Raw genomic sequence first — 22,587 nt, forward strand, 5'->3', positions numbered from 1 at the left:
ATCACCGGGGAAATGCAAAATAAAGCCACAATGAGATACTACTATACTTCCACTAAAGTAAAAAAACTGACAATACAAAGTGTTGACAAGGATATGAAGTGACTAGATCTCTTAGATATTGCTGGTGGGAATGTAAAATGACACAGTCTGTTTGTGAAACAGTATGGAAGTTTCTTCTTAACGTGCGCTGCCTGAATGACCCAGCAATTTTTCTAGGAGAAACAAAAACACTCACCACAAAAAGATTATATAGAAATACTTATGGCAGCTTTATTAAATAGCCTCATGCTGGCAACAACTTTAATGTCATTCAGTAGGCAAATGGATAAACAATTGTGGATACCCATAAAATGAAATGCTGCTTTGCAATAAAAAGGAAATACATCCAACAACATGAAAGCTAAGTGAGCACATGTATATGAAATTCTAGGGCCGGGTGCAGTGGCTCACGCCTGTAATCCCAGCACTTTGGGAGGTTGATGTGGGTAGATCATTTGAGGTCAGGAGTTCAAGACCATCCTGGCCAACATGGTGAAACTCTGCCTCTACTAAAAATAAATAAATAAATAAATAAATAAATAAATAAATAAATAAATAAGCCAGGCATGATGGTGTGTGCCTGTAATCCCAGCTACTTGGGAGGCTGAGCCAGGAGAATTGCTTGAACCCAGGAGGCAGAGGTTGCAGTGAGCTGAGATTGCACCATTGCACTATAGCCTGGGCGACAGAGTGAGACTCCATCTCAATAACAATAATAATAATAATAAATCCTAGAATATGCAAAAATAATTTACAGTGAAAGAATGGATATTGGTTGCCTGGGACTAGGTCTTTGGGTGGGGATGGGAGTGGAGTTGTTGACTACAAATGGCCATGAGGAAAACTTTTTTTTAAAGGTGTGATAGAGATACTCTGTATGTTGAATATGGTTGTGGTTACCTAGGTGACATCAAAACTGAGGCCTTAATTTGGTATTTAAGTTATAATTCAGTGGAAAGGATATAATTTAAAAATAATTATGTTAATAAAAAGGAAATTTTTAGCTATCACAGGAGCTTCCTGATAGTCTGGCCATGGTGTGTGTACTGCAGCTCTGACCACTCCTTGGGAATGTCAGGACTCCCAGCTGGAACTAGGAGAAGGAACATCCTTTTCACGGGGCAGTCAGAGGATGGAAGATGAATTCATGAAAGCATGGGTGTGGCCCTGTGACTCAAGAGATACTGCTTAGGCCAGACAATTTTTTCTCAGTTTGAGGACTGATTCAAACTGAGGCTCAGAAGATCCCATCTACTCTATTGTTCCCCAGAGGCATACCCAGTCTGACAAAGGTACCCACGTGACTAAAGCAATAATTTTCCAGTATCCTCAAAACTCTATGATTTTGTTCAAAGAATAAACCGAGCAATTCTACACTCATTCAAGACTCAAGTGGCCATGGTAAGATTTTTGTTGATTCCAAGGCCCCTCTTCTCTCTCATGGTTTCTGAGAACTCTCCTTTGTTGATATTTTCCATCAGCGTGCATATAGCTGCAGGAAAAAAAAACATTTCAAGTAGGTATGCAGTCCACCGTTCCTGGAAAAGCTGTCCTTGTTCCCCACTTTTTTCTAGTGCTTTTCATTTAGTTCAGCTGGCTTCAAAACCAGGCATGCTTATTAAGAGATTGTGGGGAGAAAGATAAGGGGCTTGAAACTCCTCTTTCCCCTTTCCTGGGATAAGTGGGAAGGGGACACACAGATGTGGCCACGATGGGTTTTAGAAAAGGAAAAGGAGGCTGGGATAATTCCACGCTGACTTTGCCCACAAATGTGCAAGATGATGTGATGAAAAGAGATGCACCGTACTAGGAAAATATTAATAACACACCTTACAGCTCTCCTTGTGTCTGCACAGGATGCCATACATACAGGATGGTCATTATAGCACTATCTCTGATAGTGAAAAAACAGATAACTGCTTATCAGAATGGGACTAGTTAAGATGAATTATGGTGTGCAATACAATAGAATACTATGTCACAGGCGCTGATATGGAAAGGTACCTGAGACACGTTATTAAGTGCAAAGGACAAGGTTAAAAACAGTGAGTATATGTTACAGAGAGAAGAGCTCCAGAGAAAGAAGAAGGTTGCCTTACTTTTTCCTTTATCTTTTTTTGGACCTTTTGAATTTTATACTACGGTATGTGTTACATGTAAACAAATGAATAAAAACAGACATAGTATTGTCTTTAGGAAAGAGAAAGTGATGGAATAAAGGGCTCATCCTGGGGCATGGGGGTAGTATTCCTCTTATCTCAGATGGAGGTCAGCATGGGCATAATTCAGTGGATATCACTGGTGTTTTGCCTCACGGACCCACATAATACATTCTGTTCTGTGGCACCTCTTCGAGGAGACTGTTGGGATGCCCTCCTCCACTTCTAGGTTGTGAGCAAAAATTGCTGAAACTCATCTGCATTTTGTTGATTGCAAATCAGAAATTTGGAGAAGCAAAATGCCTTTCCCATCGTGACTCAACAATAGCGGAGGCCACTGAGCTCCTGTTTCCAAATGTTCTCTCTGTGCCTGCCTTTGGTTGGGCTCACCCCTAAACTCAATCAGCTCTACTGTTCTGTCACTACCCTCGTAATAACCTTTCCACACAACTGCTTCGTGCTGCCAGAACACAGAGCCCGGCCTGCTCATTAACAAAACGATTCTTTCCTGGCAACTGGCAACTGGGGATAGAAAACATTTCACTTAATTTAGCCTATTGTTTACTTTTGGCAGGGAAACAAACTGGTTTTGGTGGCATCTAAACAATGAGAATAATTGGCCAAGCTTTACTGGGAGGTTAGTTGAAGAATGAACATGCGAGAACAGGGAAATCTGCAGAGCCCCCGCTCATGTCAGAGGTGTGGGTCAAAATGCCCTAGCTGTAAAATATAAATCAGTGCTCCCCCCGGAGTGGGCTTTTACATTGGTGTGCTATGTGGGAGTCAATCTGCAGGCTTGTTCTTTGGGAGGCCGGGAAGGATGGTAGTGTTGTTTGTGGGTGAGCAGACTCAGAACCTTAGGCAGGCTACTTTTCCTCCCCTTTCGTTTTTAAACCAAGTACATGCCTGGAACATTAATTCCAAATGGATTGTTTCAATGAGTACTAGGGATGCTCAGGAATGTTAACCATTTCCTTAAGAGTTTCCATGAGTGACAATTCTGTTGTCCGGGGGAGAAAGTTGCAAACTCAACTACAAACATGACCTCACCTGAGTTCCTCATCCCACCAAAGCCCAGACAGATGTGAATGTCTCCTTGCAGGCTACTGACCTGAAGTCCTGACGTAATTATGGTGCTTGTCTCAAGGCTTTCAGATCACAGACTGAGTCTTTTCTCTCCCTGATCCACGTGGAGAGCAGTAATGATGCTACACTCTCTCTCAAGGATGTCCAAGCATGATGTTACTTTTAGACGGTTTCTCAGAGCTCACAGAATCCATTAAGTTCAAAGGGAGAGGTCTTTATGATCACTAGACTGTCAGCCACTAGACTATGAGGGCAGGGGCCCCATGACTTGCTGAATGCTATGGCCTCAGTACTCAGCACATTGCACATAAAACATTTTTTATGTTTTATTCAACAAATTTTGGTTGGTTGATTGCAGTCCCAGCTCATGTGACTCTGGGTCTGTGTCCACAGTCCTCAAAAGTAAATGATCACAATGGCAATGATGAGCTATGTCTACACACTCATACACACACACTCTCTCTGATTAATTCAACATAACTGAAAATTAGGAAGTTCTATGTACGTTATGAGCTCCATGAGCCATAGATTTTAGGTTGTTTTTCCCTCTGATCTATCCCAGGTGCCTGGCATAGTGCTTGACGCACAGAGGCATAAGTAATAGATGAATGCAGGTATGTGATGAAGAAATGTACCGAGAAACTAAAATAGTTACTCACTGATATATATTGCTGCACACCATTCACAAATTTGGGTCCACCTTCTTTCCTCAAGTGGATCCATTTTGAGAGGTGCTCGTAAGCCACAAATTCATTGAAGAAGGTCTTATAACCTATGAGTCTGGCAACCATAAAGCTGTCCTGCCATTCCACTCCCATTATGAAGGAAAAGGGCATGAAGATGTAGGAGCAGATTAGCTACAGAAACCAAAAGTAGACACTTGATTAGAACAGTGATTTGCTTTCAGTTCTGCCTCCTCGGTGATAACACTGTTCCTGATCCCTCTGTCTCCTTTAGGCACAGAAATTCCTTCTTCCCTTGCCCATCTTTACCCATCAGAAATCAGAACTAGAAATCGGTCATTTGAAGTAAGCTGGATTCTTGGGGAAGGGGCCAGGAGAGACTGACGGTCATTGCGGGGAAGGAGGGTGATAGGAGACAGAGAAAAGGTGGGTGGGAAGTTGGGGGATGCATGAGAAGCTTTTATAGCATGGAAGAGTCCACTGAGGTCGTCAGGGTGGGCTGTTTACAAACCTATTTTATTTTTAAACAAAGATAGGCAGAAACAAAACAGAGGGCAGGGGTGTGATATGATTATACCTCAAAACTCAGCTGTGGGTAGTCAAACATATTTCCAAACCAGGACAAGGCTGAATTCATAAAAGACAGCAGGGCCAGGAAGGCAATCAAATTCACAGCAATGTTGGCCACCAGGGAGATGGAGGAGGAAGCTCCTTGTGTTGCAGCTTCTAGAAGATTCCCTGAATCGCTTTATCAAGAAATAGCAATTCTAGAATTACCAAAGGGTTGTTAGGGGATGGACACCATTGGTGCAGAAGTAGCACAATCAGAGCTTAGACAAGAGACAAACTATCAGGCCCCTGCCTTGCTCAAAGTACTCACCTGAATCCCATGACATCATGAAGTGGGCATATGGGTATTTAACCATGTTTGTTCTTGTTTTTAAAGAGATAGGGTCTTGTTCTGTTTCTCAGGCTGGAGTAAAGTGATGTGATCATAGCTCATTGGAGCCTCCAACTCCTAGGCTCAAGTGATCCTCCTTCCTCAGCCTCCCGAATAGCTGGGACTACAGGTGTGTGCCACCATGCTTGGCTAATTTTTTTTTTTTTTTTAAGAGACGGGGTCATGCTACATGGCACGGGCTGGTCTTAAACTGCTGGGCTTAAGCGATCCTCTTACCTTAGCCTCCAGAGTCTGGGTAACTTACATTACTTTTAAAATTTGGGAACATTTATAATAAAAACTTGGAAAATGATAAAAATATTACAAGTTTAAAAATGATTTTTATTACAAGCAGCTGCCAGAGAATAGTTATAAAATATAAATGCTATAAAAACTAATGATTCAAAAACAACAATAAATCAATGATTCAAGGAAGGCTGTAAATGCATCACCTCATTTAGAGATGGAGTGCCACCATCACTTTGAATCCGCCTGTGTACTCTTCTTTGATCCCATCCTCCCCTCTAATCTCAGAGGTACCTGTCTTCCTAAAATTCACTCATCGTCCCCTTTCTTTACCATTTTCCTACATGTCTGTATCCCTAAAAAATATATTGTGTGTCCGGGTACAGTGGCTCACACCCTATAATCCCAGCACTTTGGGAGGCCGATGCAGGTGGATTTCTTGAGCCCAGGAGTTTGAGACCAGTCTGGGCAACATGGCAAAATGCTGTCTCTACAAAAAGTACAAAAATTAGCTGGGTATGGTGGTGCATGCCTGTAGTCCCTGCTACTCAAGGGGCTGAGGTGGGAGGATCATTTGAGCTCAGCCTGGGTGACAGAGTGAGACCCTGTCAATAAAACAAAAAAACAAAAAAACCCAAAAACAACAACAACAAAAGAAACACACACAAAAACATTGTGCAAGTCTGCACACTGAGTAACTTTATAAGTGGAATTATGCTATATTCTTTGGTGGCTTGCTTTTTCACTCATGGTTGACTTTATCTACATACAAGTAAGGGTGAATTTTGGACACATGTTGGTTGCTGATGAATTCTGTTATTTAAGGAAATACTCTTGAACATCCTAAATTCCTTAGTCTTTTCCACTCTGTTTTTCTTTCTTTTTCACAGAGCAAAATAAAAGGAACCAGCTTTCTTATAAGAGGAACCTCCAGAAATGGTCATCCTATGACTGTCTAAACCAAGGCTCCATAAACACTCTGCTATATTTACAAAGAAATATCTTCACAACAAACAGATATGGAAATGTATTGACATTAGGTATTTAGAGAGGTTGATGTCAAGGATTAAACAAGATTTTGGCCAGGACCCGGCGCTTTGGGAGGCTGAGGCAGGAGGATCCCTTGAGCCCAGGAGCTGGAGATCAGCCTGGGCAACATAGTGAGACCCCTGTTTCTAAAAAACTTAAAAAATTAGCTGAGTGTGGTGGCACATTCCTGTAGTATCAGCTACTTAAGAGGCTGAGGTGGGAGGATAACTTGAGCCTGGGAGGTCGAGGCTGCAGTGAGCTGTGTTCATACCACTGCACTCCAGCTTGAGCGACAGAGCAAAACTTTAAAAAAAAGCCTTTTTTGAGCAAGTCTCAAAAAAAGGAAATAAAATAAGACTCTTTTTGGTGAAGTCTAAATAGTCTTTGGACTGACTTAAATATCGTAATTCACTGTGCTTTCCGGTTATCGAATTTTTGCTGTACGTTGAATTTGGAGTCCCCCACCCCAGCTTGGGTAGTCATTAATTAGGTGAATGTGTCACACTTACCCACTTTCCATTTTCATGGCATTCTTGAGGGTTATTTTAGGTTTTTCTGTTTCAGGCCAAAAGAGTTTAGCAGCAGCCAATGACGCAGGTGCCGACATAACCGAGGCTGTTAACAAGTGGGAGGACGGAACCTGCAATTTCAGAAGAAAGAAGGCAAACCCAGGGTTAGCTTTTTTCTTGTGTTCAGAGGAAGGGTCCAAGAGCTCCGCAAGGGAAGAAACAGGGTAGGGGGTTGCTGCTATGACAGAAGACAGTGTTTCTTTGGAGGTCTGGAAGAGCCACTCTAGCTCAGTGAGCCAAGTTGCGGGCATCGCCTTAAGAGGCTGAGGGATAAGGGAGACATTTGTGCTAACTGACCACATCCCTCGGGAGAAGCATAAAAATGAAATCTGATTGTTTCAGAAAAGAATTAATCCTATGTTGTGGAAACTTTCAAGGAAGATTCCTCAACTTCTCCGTTGCCCTTTTGAATGCTCAGACAGCCCTTAGAGAATGTATGTCATTACAATTTTTTTTTTTTCTTTGAGACGGAGTCTTGCTCTATCATCCAGGCTGGAGTGCAGTGGTGCGATCTTGGCTCACTGCAACCTCCGCCTCCCCAGTCAAGTGATTCTCCTGCTTCAGCTTCTTGAGTAGCTGGGATTACAGGAGCCCACCACCACACCCAGCTAAGTTTTGTATTTTTTAGTAGAGATGGGGTTTCGCTATGTTGGCCAGGCTGGTCTTGAATTCCCAACCTCAGGTGATCCGCCCACCTTGTTCTCTCAAAGTGCTGGGATTACAGGCATGAGCCACCGCACCCAGCCTCATTACATCATTTTAGATAGGGGCTGGGGAGTGGAGAAGGGACTCGTGATTCACTTGCAGATGTGTATATTCTCCTCTCTCCATCTTCCTTTTGCTCTCCTGAGATCCTTGGTGCCTTTACACAATCTTCATTGATCTGGAGGCCCTTTAATTTGTACATGACTTCTGTTTCCTTTATCGCAGGTCGACTCGTTCCCCTTCCCGCCCCCGCTCACATGGTTTCTGGATTCTCTTCCACATATGTTCAGAATTCCAGGATCAGCACCTCCCTGCCTGTTCCTGTTCCCCCCAAAACATTTTTGAGGCAGCATTTCTGCAGTGGGGATGGCATTCCCCAGATGATCCACGCAAGCCGCTCATTCCACAGGTGTCCTTTGCTCCTTTCTTCTTGCCTCCTCCTACTAATTGGCACTCCAAGGCCTGGATGAAGGCCTAGAATGAAGCCCACTTACCTTGTAAGAAATCCTAGCCTCCTGAGTCACACAGTGACTGGGCTATGTTACTCAGTTTCAATATCGGGGACTGTGCCTCTGTGTGGCTTGTAAACTCTATGGGTCGGGGTGCATGCACCAGTTATAACATTCCCTAGCCTTATACTACAGACTGCCAACTCTCAAACTTGGCTGTACATTAGAATCTGAGGAATTTTAAAAAAATATTGATGCCTGGGTCTCATCCCAAGGAACTGTGGTTTAATTACTCAGATATGGACCTGGGCATTAGAGAATTAAAAGCTCCCAGGTGATTCTAATGTGCAGAAAAGTTTGAGAATCACTGCTCTAGACCAGGGGTCAGAAAAGTTTTTCTGTAAAGCTCCAGAAAATAATGTTGTTGGCTTTTTGGATCACAACGACTCAACTCTGTAGCACGGAAGCTGCCATAGACAAATGAATAAAAGTAGTTGCTTTCCAATAATTCATTTCCCAAAACAGGAGCAATTGGGATTCGGCCCACGGGCCGTAGTTTATTGACTCCCAGTCCAGATCACCTTGACTGAGGTAACAGTTTTTTTTGTTTTTTTTTTAACAGATTTAAATTTTCAACCAAAGCAACTTCATCATACGATTGCATTTTTCTATTTTTATTCTGCAGATAGAACTCACATTTAGACAGCAGGGATATGAAGCCCCAAAACTCCTTGGGGTCCCTATGTTCAAACGCCAAAGCAACTGTGACCAACTTTTGCCATATGGCAAAACAAAACAAAAAAACACTCTCTTGGCCTCCTTTTCCCACCAGCAATGGAAAAGAAAAAAAATAACAAGAGCAAAGAAAGAAGAGGTTGACGTTTTCATAAGTTTATTCCAAAATATTCTTACCCCAAAAGAAATGTATGCACCTAAGACGCTTCCAGCAATTGTAGAGAACCCGGCGGTCATGATGGCGTGGAGTTCAGACTTGGTGATGTAGGGTAAATATGGTCGGACCAGCAGTGGAGACTCCGTCTGGAGACAAAGAAGGGTGACCAGGTTGCTTTTTAAATCTGTGCGGGGGTGGGGCAAGGGGTGCCAATCTACTTATAATTTTATTCTTTAAAGCAGAGAGTTTCTAAGAGTGAACCCCAGACCAACTTCATAAGCGTCACCTGGAAACTCATTAGAAATGCAAATTATTTCGATTTACTAAATTAGAAACTCCAAGGGCGGGAGCTAGCAATCTGTATTTTCACAAGCTTTCCGGGTGATTCCAATGCATGCTCAAATTTGAGAACCCACACCATCGACCTGTGAGTTATTTGAACTCTAGATCAGTTTCCATATGTGGTCTTGTGTAAATTTTGCAAAATTTGTGAGGCTAGACATAGAAAGCCTCCACCCAGCCTAGGAATGGATGCTGTGATGACTTGGTGCACTCCTCTAAGGGTCAACTGACTCTACCCAGTGGCCTGAACTTCTGGATGGGTGATTTCTAAGCCACTGTGGCTTCCAATCTTCCAACTTCACCTTGACAGACCCTAAACCTATTTCCTGATACCTCAGGGAAATAGAGACACAAGCATTAAAAACAAACAAACAAACAACCTCAGCAATAACAAGGACAGGTGCCTGCAGGCCCTTCTGTAATTGGGAGTCAGAGAGCCCTCTCTGATGGGTGGAAAGGAAGAAGCAGACGGACTATAGTTGGAAAGGCTTGAAACCCATTAAGGAGGACAGGCAGCCTGCGGTGTGGGGCTCTCCATAGATAATAGCTGTACTTTTAGCATATTAAGTATCAAATTGAACATCACAGAAGCTTGTGTGCAATTTTACAATTTTCTCCTCATTATCTCTAATTGTTCTATAAGATTGAATGTGTGGTGCCTCGATCTATCGACTAGGAACCCTGTGCATGAGCCCTCTTATCCTGCAGGTAGGAGCAATCAACTCAAGATGGTGCCCTAATTAGTCCTGGGAGATTTTATGACTGTAATTATAATTATTTCAACTCCTAGGGAAGGAATCGTGGGCCCCCACTCTAAAGACTATGCTCCAGGCTAGTAAGCATAGATTTTTTTTTTTTTTTTTGATACAGTTTTGCTCTTGTTGCCCAGGCTGGAGTGCAGTGGCATGATCTCTGCTCACTGCATACTGTACCTCCTGGGTTCAAGCGATTCTCCTGGCTCAGCCTCCTGAGTAGCTGGGATTACAGGCATGTGCCACCACGCCCAGCTAATTTTGGATTTTTAGTAGAGACGGGGTTTCTCCATGTTGGTCAGGCTGGTCTCGAACTCCCGACCTCAGGTGATCTGCCTGCCTTGGCCTCCCAAAGTGCTGGGATTACAGGCATGAGCCACTGCACTAGGCCGTAAGCATAGTCTTTAGAGTAGAGGCCCATGCTTCTTGTTGGCTTACCAACAAGAAGGTTCCACCTGCCTGGAGCAGTTGTAAGCCTGGGATTTGGGGCTATGTGTTTTTCTGAGTGACTTGATTTTTGCTTCAAATTCAATTGCCTTGCCAGTGGTGCTGGCAAGCATTCACACCTGGTTTTCGTGGCGTGTGACTCCATTCTACCTGAAGCTGCATATCTGGAGTGATGAGGGACTTATTACAATTTCTTACTGATCCACCCCTTAGCAATGCTGCTATTTTGAGGGACACTCCTTGGCATTATAGTTATTTGCTTAAATGGGCTTCAGGCAAAAGAGCATTTCTCCATGTGATGGAATAGGGAGGTGAAAATTGCAGCCTAAAAGCTTAATTTTGATGAGAGGAGAAAAACCTGAAAGCATTTTTTTCAGGCTCAGCAAAGACAGAATATTGACCAGTTCAGACAAGCTGAGAATATGCTCAAGTGTTTACACAGTTGCATGGTTGTTGGTGGAAAGGCTGTTTGGTCTCCTCCATTGCCACAGGCATTATAGTTTAGAATGGGAGGCTGCCTGTTCCATGTTTGCGGCTTCGAGATTTGGAAATAGTGAAATCCATCCAAGTGGAAGAGCTAACAGCCTCTGAATAGTTGACCAGAAACCTCACAATCACTAAATTCAGATTTATTGAGAATCTATATGAGAAGCTCTATGTCTATGCTTTAGTAAAATGACAACCTTCCATCCTCTTCATAATCATTCTCAAGAACCCAATTCCACAATACCATACCCAGATTGTTAAAAGGAATTTCTCTCTCTTTCTCTCGCTCTCTGCCTTCTCCCTCTGAAATCTGGACATTGCCAATACAGGGGCTTTCTTATGTTGACACCCTTCTCTCTACACTAAAATAACATTGTGCTATTTTCTAATTTGACTTTTTGGAAAGAGACGATCCATTTCAACAGATGTTTTGTTTTGTTGATATTACAACTTACTTGTCCAACAAATATATTGCCAGAAGCAACTACAGATTCAATAGGAGATGATCCTGTAGTAACTAGCATGATCCATCCAACCTAAAAGGAAGAAAGGGACAAAGTTGACAAAGAACTTTTTGTATACCCAAAACTTCAAAGTAGGGATTAAAATCCTTAAACTGGAGTAAAATGTTGAGGGCTTCAACAATTGTCAGCAGGCTAATGATGGTGCCAAAGGTAAGTTTAACTTATTGAGCCCCTAGAGCAGGCCAAGCAAATCCTCTTATTGGAGTAGTAAGTCTGAGTCATTGCATCTACTTTGAACATTATACAAATCAATTTCTATAGGTCTATTGTATACGACTAATAAATGACAATTGCTAACATGGTCATGGAAGGCTTTACTGCATTCCAGACACTGTGTTAAGCCCTTGATCCAGAAAATGCAATTAATTCTTACAATAACTCTTTGAGAGAGGTCCTATATAATTATACTCATTTTATTAAATAGGAAACCAAAGCACAGAACAGTTTAGTTGTTTTGTCAAAGGTCACCCGAATGTAGCGGGATGTATTTGAGGTTTGGTCTTTTTTACTTAATTGAAATGAACATGGTTTTTGGTTCCACTTTTGTACTGGCCTTTCAACTAGAGATGGTGGATGAGGACTTCCTGTTGCATTCTCTCTCCTTGCTTTTTAGTTTAGACAAGAGCATAGCAATTCTGAATGTTTTGGGGTTTAAACAGAAAATTATGGGCCCTGGAGTTCTTGCTGTCATTCTGAACTCTGCTGCTACCTGTATTCTGGTTCCCTCTCTCTCTTCTCTATTTTCTCTTTCTTTTTGTACGTTTTGATTTATTTATCAGGATCAAGGAGGGCTGTGGCTGTGCCCCAAGCACTGCCTGCACTGCTCTGTGCTTTGGTGAGGTGCATCCAAATTGGCTGACAGATCTCCTCGTCCTCTGATCCAACACACGAACATAGGACTCCCAGAGGCTAGGGCAGCAGGAGGGACATGAACTCTTCAGCTCTGCGTGTGTGTGCATGCATGCATGCTTATGCTAATGAAACTCTCTCAGGAGTGAAAAGCTGTTTCTCCTTTTTCCTTCAATTTCTCTAGCACCTCCAAAACAAGAAGTGTCTACTTTTGTAACCTCCTTAAGCAAGGTAGCATATAATTAAGGAGTAGCTTAAAACAGAAAAAAGCTAAGCACAGGGTGGATAACCAAGATGAAGGAACAGCATCGTTTCCCCCAGCAGTATCTGACCTCAACTCCTCAGCTAAAGAAGTAATTGCTAGAGTTTCATGAAGATATCCAGTGGTTTGCAAAGCAAAGCCCTATTAGAAGCTCCTGAGATAAAATTCCCTCTATGGACACATTTAGGATTGGGGGTTTTGAATCTAATCACTTAGGTGGTGGTGGTGGATAATGGTAGGAAGAGAAAGGCACTTCGTAAATACCTGCATAAAAGGCCTTGAGGACTTGTGTCTGAGATAATCAGCTCTACACCTGTAACCCAGTCCCTCCCAGCCCCAGTACCTTTCTAATAATCCACTGCATCAGTCCCAGGTAGTACAGCATGGACATCACCGTGCTGAAGAAAACCACGATCGGCAGGATCTGCGAGGACGGAAACAATCGTGGATTAATGATGGGTCCAGTTGCACCAGCAGGTTTTATATCAGGCCTCCTCTCTGTCTCCTTTTCTCCCTCTGAAACATCATAAAAATATGGGAAACTCCTCTTGAACTTTAATCAGGCAGCTTCCCTATCTACAGTCTTTTATTCTAATTTGTCACAGGACTTGACTTATTTCCCCTCTCTTCTATGGTGAGCTTTTTTTGCTCAAGGAATGAAGTTTGGGGGGATTTGTAATAACTAGATCAATACAATAAAGGCTGCCAGAAAATAGTCTTGTTGTTCTGATGCTAAAAAGACATGGGCTTCACCACTAGTTAGCAGAGTAACCCAAGTCAAGATACATTGTGAGCAACCTCAGAGCCTTATTCTGAGTGTGTGTAGGGATCAGGTAAGGCATGGTGGGTGCTGATACACAGTGCCTCCTACTGGATGGCAGACACACCCGACAGCAATAACTTCAGCATGTCCTGAGCATGACCCTATGGTCTAAGCATGTGTGTTTGGAGTTCTGAACTAAGGAAACTAGGAGTGACCAACCCAAAGATTCATTCCTTATCTATAAGGAATATCTGAACCCTTGGCCCATCCCGTGGAAAGCAGGCCATACAGGGGATCCAGGCCCTTTGTTTTGGGTTAAATGAAGGTTGGAAGGTGGAGGTTGCTGAGGGAGGGTGCTAAGTGAGAATGCTATATAAACTGCCTTTTGCAAACGATAGCTGTTCTCCTGTCTAGCCTGCCGCCACTGGACTGCCCTGCATGTGAGTCCCCTCAATAAACCCTGTGTCTCATTTGCTGGCTCCAGGTCTTTTCTTTGGCCTCTCAAACATGGTGCCCCCCTACTGAAGTCAACAGGGATCTGTCATGACCTCTATGCAGTAAACATTCATTCTTCTAGCTTTTAAAATAATAGTGATTTTAACTATACTTTTTCAAATTACTGAAAAGTGACTGCATTTTGGAAGCTACTTTAGTTCTGTGTTAAAGGCCTTTGTATTTTCTGGGCGGGCTCGGTGGCTCACACCTGTAATCCTGGCACCTTGGGATGCTGAGGCAGGTGGATCACCTGAGGTCAGGAGTTCAAGACCAGCCTAGACAACGTGGTGAAACCCTGTCTCTACTAAAAATACAAAAATTAGCCAGGTGTGGTGGCACACACATGTAATCCCAGCTACTGGGGAGGCTGAGGCAGGAAGATCGCCTGAACCTGGGAGGCGGAAGTTGCAGAGCCGAGATTGCACCATTGCTCTCTAGCCTGGGTGACAGAGCAAGACTCCATCTCAAAAAAAAAAAAAAAAAAAAAAAAAAAAAAACCATTGTATTTTCCTAGATCCTATGTTCCTGACGCTCTTTGGGTGCCTTCAATATAGCCAGTGTTTCCACAGAGAGCAATTTCTATCCTGCATAGACCACACAGAGCTGTGGGCTAGGTCCTTCCTCAGCCTCATCTTACTGCACCCCTTCCCCATTGTTCCCCAGCTCACTGGCCAGAGAAAGCTGCTACCAGAGGCACAGAATGACCGAGGACAATTTGTACAGGATCCAATTTAGAAAAAATCTATTAATAATATATATTAAAAGACATTTTGTGCCAGTATTCAGAGCTCACTCACTATGAGCCTTTTATTGGCTTTAATGGGTAGGCAGTGCCTTCCTGAAAGCTTGAGGGAGTTAAACAGTCTCATCTCTGGAATGTTAGCAGAGGATTCTGTGTTGGCAGGAAAAAATAGGGGCCACTGCCCTGGAAGAGGGGTGGGGGAGGGCCTGAAAACCCCTGTGTAGTCTGGGTAGGAAGTTATTCCTTCTTTATGACCTTATTTTTTCCAATTCTGAATTCATTTCATGATATGAGCATATTTCTATCTCACTCTATAAACATTTGGCCCTTCAGAGATGGCTGAGTTATCTCAGCCCTAAAACATCAAACCAGCTAAACTGCCAGGTAGAGGCTGCTGGGGGAGGGTGCTAAGTGAACCGCTGTATAAGCTGCAGGCTTTTTACAAACGTAGCGGTTCTCCTCTCCAGCCTGCCGCTAAACTGCTGGTTTGGTGTTTTAGGCTGAAAAAAGATTCAGCCTAAAAGTTGGCCTAACTGAAGCTGGGGTAATTTGGAGGTAAATTTGGAGTCTCTAGGTGAGAAAACAGTTTAGAAGTGTATGAATAACAACACACCACAAGAAAAGCTGAAGGAAAACCCGAATGCATGCTTCTGACTCACTGACAAGCGTTTGTAGGGACTTCCCAGAGGAGGATGGGCTTCCTGGGGCCTGTGGGAGCCTCAAGAAGGAATTGACTGTGGCCAGCCACGGGGCCAAGCTGCCTTTGCCCTGTAAAATAATGTTCCTTCTTTAGTTAGGAGAAGGCCTATCCTCCAGTCCTGCCTCGGCAAAGGCTGTGCTGAGGAGAGATGAGAAAGGTTCAGTGCGGGGATGGCTCTAAAACGGGTTGATGTGGTTGACCGGCTGCCCCAGGGACTGGGACTGAGAGGCTCTCCGAATACAGAGCTGGCACTGATCCTGGACCCATCAGCCATTCACTGCCACATGTCTACTTGTTGCTGGGAACATAATATTCTTTTCCCTGAAGGCCCAAGACGCTATTACCCTTTTGATTCTTCCTAAGTACCGCAGATAAAGCTACAAGCCCCACCGCCTGGTATTTGAATATGTCTAACTTCCTCTAGATGTTTCCCTTAACTCCATAGTAACAAGGTAAACTGTGTGCAGTCCACTAACTTCAGATAACATTGTCAGTGGAAAAGGGTGGTGATGTATTACACACCTCTGACCAGCCCATTAGGTATATACCTGGTTTTTGGTCAGTTAAGTTCTATGAACATCTACAAAGACTGAGAAGCTACTGAAATAGCAGCGACTACATAGAAAAAACGTTTGACTTTACCTTAAATGCAAAGAAGTGGTCTTTGTATTTCTCACCAAACACAAATGAAGCACCAGCATCTGTGTACTCCAGAAAAGTCTGAGTTAAAGAAAGAAGAAGAGATTTCATTCCAACCACATGAGTGGAAATTAGACAGTGCACAGGAACGCTAGGCTCTCAGAGGATGGACCCAGCAAATGTGTTGAATAGACTTGGGAAGTTAATGTTCTCAGCTTTGCCCCCTCTAATGAATGGCATAGTAGAAGCATATTTTTGAAATATTCCTGTATACAAATTTCCTGACATTTCTGACATTCAGTCTGATTCCAGAATGCTACAGAATGAGTTGACCATGGCAATGTGTTGGGAGCCATACATGGATTGTAGGTGGCATTAGTTAGCACTGGATGCAAAAGAAGCCTATTTCTCTGTCTGTGGAGACATCTAAGAAGTATGATAGTCCTTGGGGAGGAGGATGTGGGCAATGAATTAGGGAGTGATGATATAGGTACGGAATAGCAGTGATGTTAACAAACCAGACAGACTAACATATTCAGTATAAGCAAAACTATTTGTCTAACCCATGATGCAGAATTAAAATTTGAGACAACTCATGCAGACAGATAAACCCATTTCTGACACATCTTGAGGATTACCTCCAATGTTAAAAGCACCATAAAAGCAAGGTGTTCTTTTGAATCAAACTTACCTGAACTTGCCTGCCCAACCAATCAAAAGCTATATATCCAGGGTCAGTCCTTAGAATCAAGAGGCCAAGAAGAAACTGTAGCCCGATTCCCCATAAGACAGGTCTCCAGTAAACCTATACAGAAAGATCAAGTGATATATCTTAGAAGGAAAATTAATGCAGGCCTCAGCATAAATGTCTAATGGATCACTATTTCCTTGGACACATTCTCAGATGTGGTCTGTCACCCACCTTCTTTGGGAGGCTAAAGCTGTCATAAGCAGAGAACCCTTTGATAGAACCATACCTTAAAAAACTCAGGCCGGGCGCAGCGGCTCATACCTGTAATCCTAGCACTTTGGGAGGCCAAGGTGGGCAGATCACCTGAGCACAGGAGTTCGAGACCTGCCTGGCCAACATGGCAAAACCCCATCTCTACTAAAAATACAAAAAGAAGCCGAGCGTGGTGGTGCATGCCTATAATCCCAGCTACTCGGGAGGCTGAGGCAGGAGAATCGCTTGAACCCAGGAGGCAAAGATTGCAGTGAGCTGAGATCGCACCACTTCACTCCAGCCTGGGCAACAGAGCGAGACTCCGTCTCAAGAAAAAAACAAAAACAAACTCAGGATTGCATTCCTTCTCCCTAAAACTGAGTTTCAACTCTTCGGTCCAGGAAAGTATGTAAGTAACAATTATGTCCTGATAAATTACTTCGATAGAAACAGTAGTCTAAGAAGGACCATTAAAGGAGGCAGGATCTGGCCATCCTAGTCAAGCTGTAAGTACTGGATACTTATAATTATTTCCCCTGTCTGGAAAATGGAAAGGCAGAACATGATTTCTCTGTGTGTCTAAGGTTTGTTGATCTGACAACCTGTAAGTGAATTAAGTAAAATATTGCCCTGTCAAGAGGCTCTCATTTGATTGTAAAAGAGCCCAATAAACTCTAATGCAGACCCAGGATGTGCAGTAGGAATGGACAGTCATTTGCTTGCATCGGTGGTGCAGGGCTGAGTGGCTTCAAAAGGACTATGGCATCAGAAGCACAGACAATGGAGATGTTCCCCTCAGCAGGGCAAATAACTTAGATCATATTAGCTGACTTGGTCTCTGATTAATGTTTTTTTCCCTTGGGTCAAGCTTTTAATGGTAAAGTCTTCCAGAGTTTGCCATCGTGAGTTACATATGAGAGCTTTGATGTCTCCGAATTCTTGCCCATTTCATGGGTTACCAGTGGACAGAACTAGGATGAGAGTTGAGTTCAATATTAAAAAGAAAATTGTATAAGGACAAATTTTTGGAGTATAAATGCCCAAACTGCATGGGACTTCGTCTGGGGAAATCTGGATCAAAATGCATGAATTTTCTCTGTGTTTGATGGAGGGTATGCGAGAAGAAATTAGACTTGACAGGGAGAGAACATCTCACTGGTTGAGTAACTGGAAAATTACTGAAAATGGAGCATGAGATAGTAACAAACAGTACCGTGAAAGTTCAGGAAGATAGGGCACCGTGGCCACATTAAATAATCCCATCAAGGTAAGAAAAGTACTGAACAATAGTTCAATTCTCTCACAATCAATATTTTGAGCAATTTACACATGGGGAGAAAAATAAAAAAAGAATCTAAAAGATCAGCTGGATACTTACTCTGGTTGGGTACTTGGAAAATAGAAATAACAGGACAATGTACGTTACGAGCCCACCAAAGGACACCAGCTGCTGTTGACCCAATTTGGCAGTGTCAAAGGCCAGCCAGAAAATAACTGCTAGGACCAGGGAGCTCCAGATCACCCTAAGAGAAGGGGAAGGGAGGCATTGGCATCATTTGTTGTGCTACTTGAGAATCATAATCAGGCTTAAATTTTTTTTTTTTTTTTTTTTTTTTTTTTTTTTTTTTTTTTTTTTTTTTACGAGATGGAGTCTTGCTCTGTTGCCCAGGCTGGAGTAGAGCGAAGCGATCTTGGCTCACTGCAACCTCCACTTCCCGTGTTCAAGCAATTCTCCTGCCTCAGCCTCCCCAGTAGCTGGGATTATAGGCATCTGCCACCACCCCCGGCTAATTTTTGTATTTTTAGTAGAGATGGGGTTTCACTATGTTGGCCAGGCTGGTCTTGAACTCCTGAGCTCAGGTGATCTGCCTGCCTCGGCCTCCCAAAGTGCTAGGATTACAGGTGTGAGCCACCACCCCCAGCCATCAGGCTTAAATTAACAAAGAAACATAGAAACAAGATGAATACACTCTGGCACCAGTAGGTTGTGCTTTTGGAAACTGCGACAGAATCTTTTTGGTTGTGGCTATCAAGGCAAATAGCTAAAAAATTAAGTACTGGGTCTCCTTACTCTACAACTCTTGGGCCCTTCACCTGTCCAAGGATGCATGAAGGGGCCAGAGAGGAGAAAGCATGTTTGGAGAGGAACGTCTAGTGATTTCTTTGAAAGAGCTACTGGGATTCTTCACCTTCGTTTTGTGGGGTGGGTGAGGTGTTATCTGCTTCCCTTTAAGGAATAACTTGGAATATGTTATCTGCCCTTGGGGGACCTCACCAGCCGCCGAGAGGGAGATCAGACATTAGGGCGAGTTCTGGCTCCCCTGGGGAGCCCAGCAAGCCTGACAAGTCTGACTCAGGACTCACGGCTTGCACAGCAGAACCAAAAGGCCTGCTGTGTTGGGATTGCACAAGCCCAGTTTATTAGGCCAAGGATGTGTGAAGTTTCCTGGTAGATCCCATGTTAGCCTTGAGGAAGAGAAGTGGTCTGGGGTCCTGCTCAGGGGGCCACCTGAAGGGAGAGGAGGTGCCTCAGAGAGAGGCTGAGGGAAAAGCTCTGAGCAGTTGCTGCAGGACACAGGGTCCTATGGGAAAGGGTCGCTCTAACACTTCACAGGCCCTTCCTCCCAAGAAGGCCAGCTTCATATCCAGAGCAGGTAGCCAGGCTGATCCTGGCTTTGAGACTGGCAGGGGAGCAAGTAACAAGGAGAAAGGGGACACTCAGGCCCAGGCTAGGGAGGAAAGCTAGGGCACTGGGTCAAGTTCACAGTTCTCATTACTGGAGGGGACAGCATATTCTGATGTTAAAAAATGTCCATGATGCCTGTATCAAACCTACGACATACCCACAACAATTAAAAATTTAAAAAATAGGCTGGGCACAGTGGCTGACACCTATAATCCCAGCACTTTGAGAGGCCAAGGCAGGAACACTGGAAGCCAGGAGTTCAAGACCAGCCTGAGCAATATGGTGAAACCCCCGCCTCTACTAAAAATACAAAAAAATTAGCTGGGTATGGCAGCACATGGGAGGCTGAGCTACTTGGGAGGCTGAGGCATGAGAATCATTTGAACCCAGGAGGCAGAGGTTACAGTGAGCCAAGATGGCGCCACTGCACTCCAGCCTGGGTGACAGAGCAAGACTCTGTCTCAAAAAAAAAAAAAAAAAAAAAAAAGACAAGGCTATGAACTTTGGACTATTACTAAGAGTGTTCAGAAGGGTCATGGGCTTTTGGCATTTTTGTAAAATATAGGGTAGATATCTCCCATTGAATAAAATTGGAAGAATGATGAATGAAAAAAATTGTTTTATTTTGACCATAGCCCCATGGGTCATGAAAAAAAGTGCTAGCAGTCTTCAACATCCCTAAACAATTTTAAAAGCCCTACATTTTTTATGAGTAAAAGGCATGGGAAGAAATTAGAGGAAAAGAAAACCTGATAGAAAAATTATTTGGGGCCAGGCGTGGTGGCTCATGCCTGTAATCTCAGCACTTTGAGAGGCCGAGGCAGGTGGATCATCCAAGGTCAGGAGTTTGAGACCATCCTGGCCAACAAGGTGAAACCCTATCTCTACTAAAAATAAAAGAATCAGCTGGGCGTGGTGGCGGGCAGCTGTAGTCCCAGCTATTCAGGACGCTGAGGCAGGAGAATCGCTTGAACCCGGGAGATGGAGGATGCAGTGAGAGGAGATCGCGCCACTGCACTCCAGCCTGGGCGACAAAAATGAGACTCCTTCTCAATAAATAAATAAATAAATAAATAAATAAATAAAAAATAGATATAAAGATTTGTGTTCATCATAATAATTAAAATAGCAAAGATTTTGTAGGCAAAATAAATGGTCAACCATACAGGAACTATAATCAAATTCAAGATTGAATATGTTCTACGATCCTCATTTTGTAAATAAATTGTAAAGAGAATAGGTATAACTCGTAAAAGAAAAAACGTTGGTAAAAATGAAAGCTCTTTAAAGACACGTCATCAGCAATCTCCATCAGTTTGTACTTATAACCCAATTCTTTATTTACAGGTACTGAGATTAGATGGCATTTGTGCTGTTCCCTATCTAGTGCCAGGACAGACATTACTGATTGATCACGGTGCGCTTCCACTGACAGGTCGGAGGGAGAGCGAAGCCATCCTGTTATGACAAAACTTTCACTCTTTTCTATTTTTCTAACTACTTCCTAATACGTAGGCACAGAGATGTCTCTCGCTAATATAGCACATGGAGTGTAATATGCTCATCATCTTTTGGACAACATTTTATCATTTAATACACTTGACATTAAGGCAGTGTGTGAGGACATTTGCACACGTTTCAAATGAGCCATTGCCTCATCTAGGCTTTGATTTCCTGTTTGTAAACTGAAGACATTGTAACAGATTACTCCCTAGGGTGTTTCTAGCTTCCATATCCCATAAACGAGGAAGTAATTTCAGAACAAATTTTTGAAATGGTGTTGGAAAAGACTCTCTCTCTTAACTGAAGTAAGAGAACCGATTGCATTTACCACTTCAGCCAGAACCAATGGCCGTTTAGAAGCCTTCTGCCAGGAGACAGCATCTCATAAATTCGCTGTTCGTATTTGGCCATCAGGTGATCCCAGACAACAAAGAAGATGGCAGCCACGGTGATCCCAAAAAGAGGAAGGGCTCTGTGAAAGTTCAGCACACAGGCCGCAATCACCATAACCAGATAACCTGTCCAGGAAGCAAAAACAGACATTGAACATCACTAACTACTGGGATACGCCTCCAGCCTCCAGTCTTCATTTGGCTCAGGTGAGGGGAAGTTTAATCAAGATATCATTGAATGCAGGAGTGCTCTTGATATGGCTACTGGCTTCTTTGATGGGGGCTTTTGATATTTTTCAAAGCAGGTCTGGAAAATTATCGCCATGAATGCTAGGAGGACAGGGTGCTAGGTCTTTTTATTCTTACAGGACCTTCTGAGTTCTTGAATCTTGATGCTCGATCATTGGGCCTCTAGGTACTGGCCATTTTTATCCCTGGCATTCAGTCTCGGCAGGTGAGCTACTATCAGAGAAAGGCTGAGTGTTGAAGCGACCACCGGCAAAGAGGTACTGATTCTTGTGGTTTGCATTTCAGATTCGGTCTAAACTGGCGTGAAGGCACAGACCTACCAACAACAGACTACTTATCTAAGTGACACGGAGTCTCTAAGGAAAAGAGGTAGGGGCAATTACCAAGGTGGCTGCTTTCGAAGAGCAGATTCTGGGATAAGAATAAGGTTTCCTATTCCTAAAGGTCTGCAGAGGTGGTCTGCAGGTTAAATCTGGCCTGCTACTTGTTTTTGCAGGTGGCAAGTACATTTGTATTTGTGTGTTTTGAGAAATAAAAATAAAGTCCTAACTCACCCAACCAACTCAACTGACCCTTTAACCAGAATTCCTTCCTAAGGAGTAAGCAGAAACCAGCTCTGGAAAACAAGAAATGGAAGGCTCATTTCTCTATCGCCTTTAGCCAATCATCTGAGGTGGTAACCAAACTCCCCCTCCCTCTTAGAGTTTTTGTTTGTTTGATACGGAGTCTCACTCTGTTGCACAGGATGGAGTGCAGTGGTGCGATCTCGGCTCACTTCAACCTCCGCCTCCCAGGTTCAAGCGATTCTCCTACCTCAGCCTCCCAAGTAGCTGGGATTGCAGGTATGTGCTACCATGCCCGGCTAATTTTGTATTTTTAGTAGAGATGGGGTTTCACCATGTTGGTCAGGCTGGTCTCGAACTCCTGACCTCAGGTGATCCACCCGCCTCGGCCTCCAAAAGTGCTGGGATTATAGACGTGAGCCACTGTGCCCGGCCTGTTTAGAATTTTGATGT

At 43.4% G+C, this 22,587-nt stretch overlaps 1 protein-coding gene and 1 long non-coding RNA gene across 2 annotated transcripts in view; one reads left to right on the plus strand and one right to left on the minus strand.

Moving 5' to 3' along the window:
- The window catches only part of LOC126937632 (uncharacterized), a 210,249-nt gene that overhangs the window by 184,365 nt on the left and 3,297 nt on the right, over nt 1–22,587 (plus strand). The window contains exons 3-4 of the long non-coding RNA XR_007719800.1: nt 21,345–21,529; nt 21,857–21,940. This is a non-coding gene — a long non-coding RNA (uncharacterized LOC126937632). The remainder of the gene's footprint in view (nt 1–21,344; nt 21,530–21,856; nt 21,941–22,587) is intronic.
- The window catches only part of SLC28A3 (solute carrier family 28 member 3), a 64,281-nt gene that overhangs the window by 5,087 nt on the left and 36,607 nt on the right, over nt 1–22,587 (minus strand). Inside the window, exons 5-14 of the mRNA XM_050761201.1 lie at nt 21,259–21,448; nt 18,120–18,264; nt 16,490–16,603; nt 15,802–15,879; nt 12,803–12,883; nt 11,280–11,360; nt 8,818–8,943; nt 6,692–6,822; nt 4,545–4,713; nt 3,944–4,141 (exon numbers count right to left, since the gene is read on the minus strand). Of these exons, the coding sequence (XP_050617158.1) occupies nt 3,944–4,141; nt 4,545–4,713; nt 6,692–6,822; nt 8,818–8,943; nt 11,280–11,360; nt 12,803–12,883; nt 15,802–15,879; nt 16,490–16,603; nt 18,120–18,264; nt 21,259–21,448 (1,313 nt within the window). The remainder of the gene's footprint in view (nt 1–3,943; nt 4,142–4,544; nt 4,714–6,691; nt 6,823–8,817; nt 8,944–11,279; nt 11,361–12,802; nt 12,884–15,801; nt 15,880–16,489; nt 16,604–18,119; nt 18,265–21,258; nt 21,449–22,587) is intronic.

The sequence above is a fragment of the Macaca thibetana genome, chromosome 15, assembly GCF_024542745.1.
Source record: "Macaca thibetana thibetana isolate TM-01 chromosome 15, ASM2454274v1, whole genome shotgun sequence".
Classification (NCBI taxonomy): Eukaryota; Metazoa; Chordata; class Mammalia; order Primates; family Cercopithecidae; genus Macaca; species Macaca thibetana.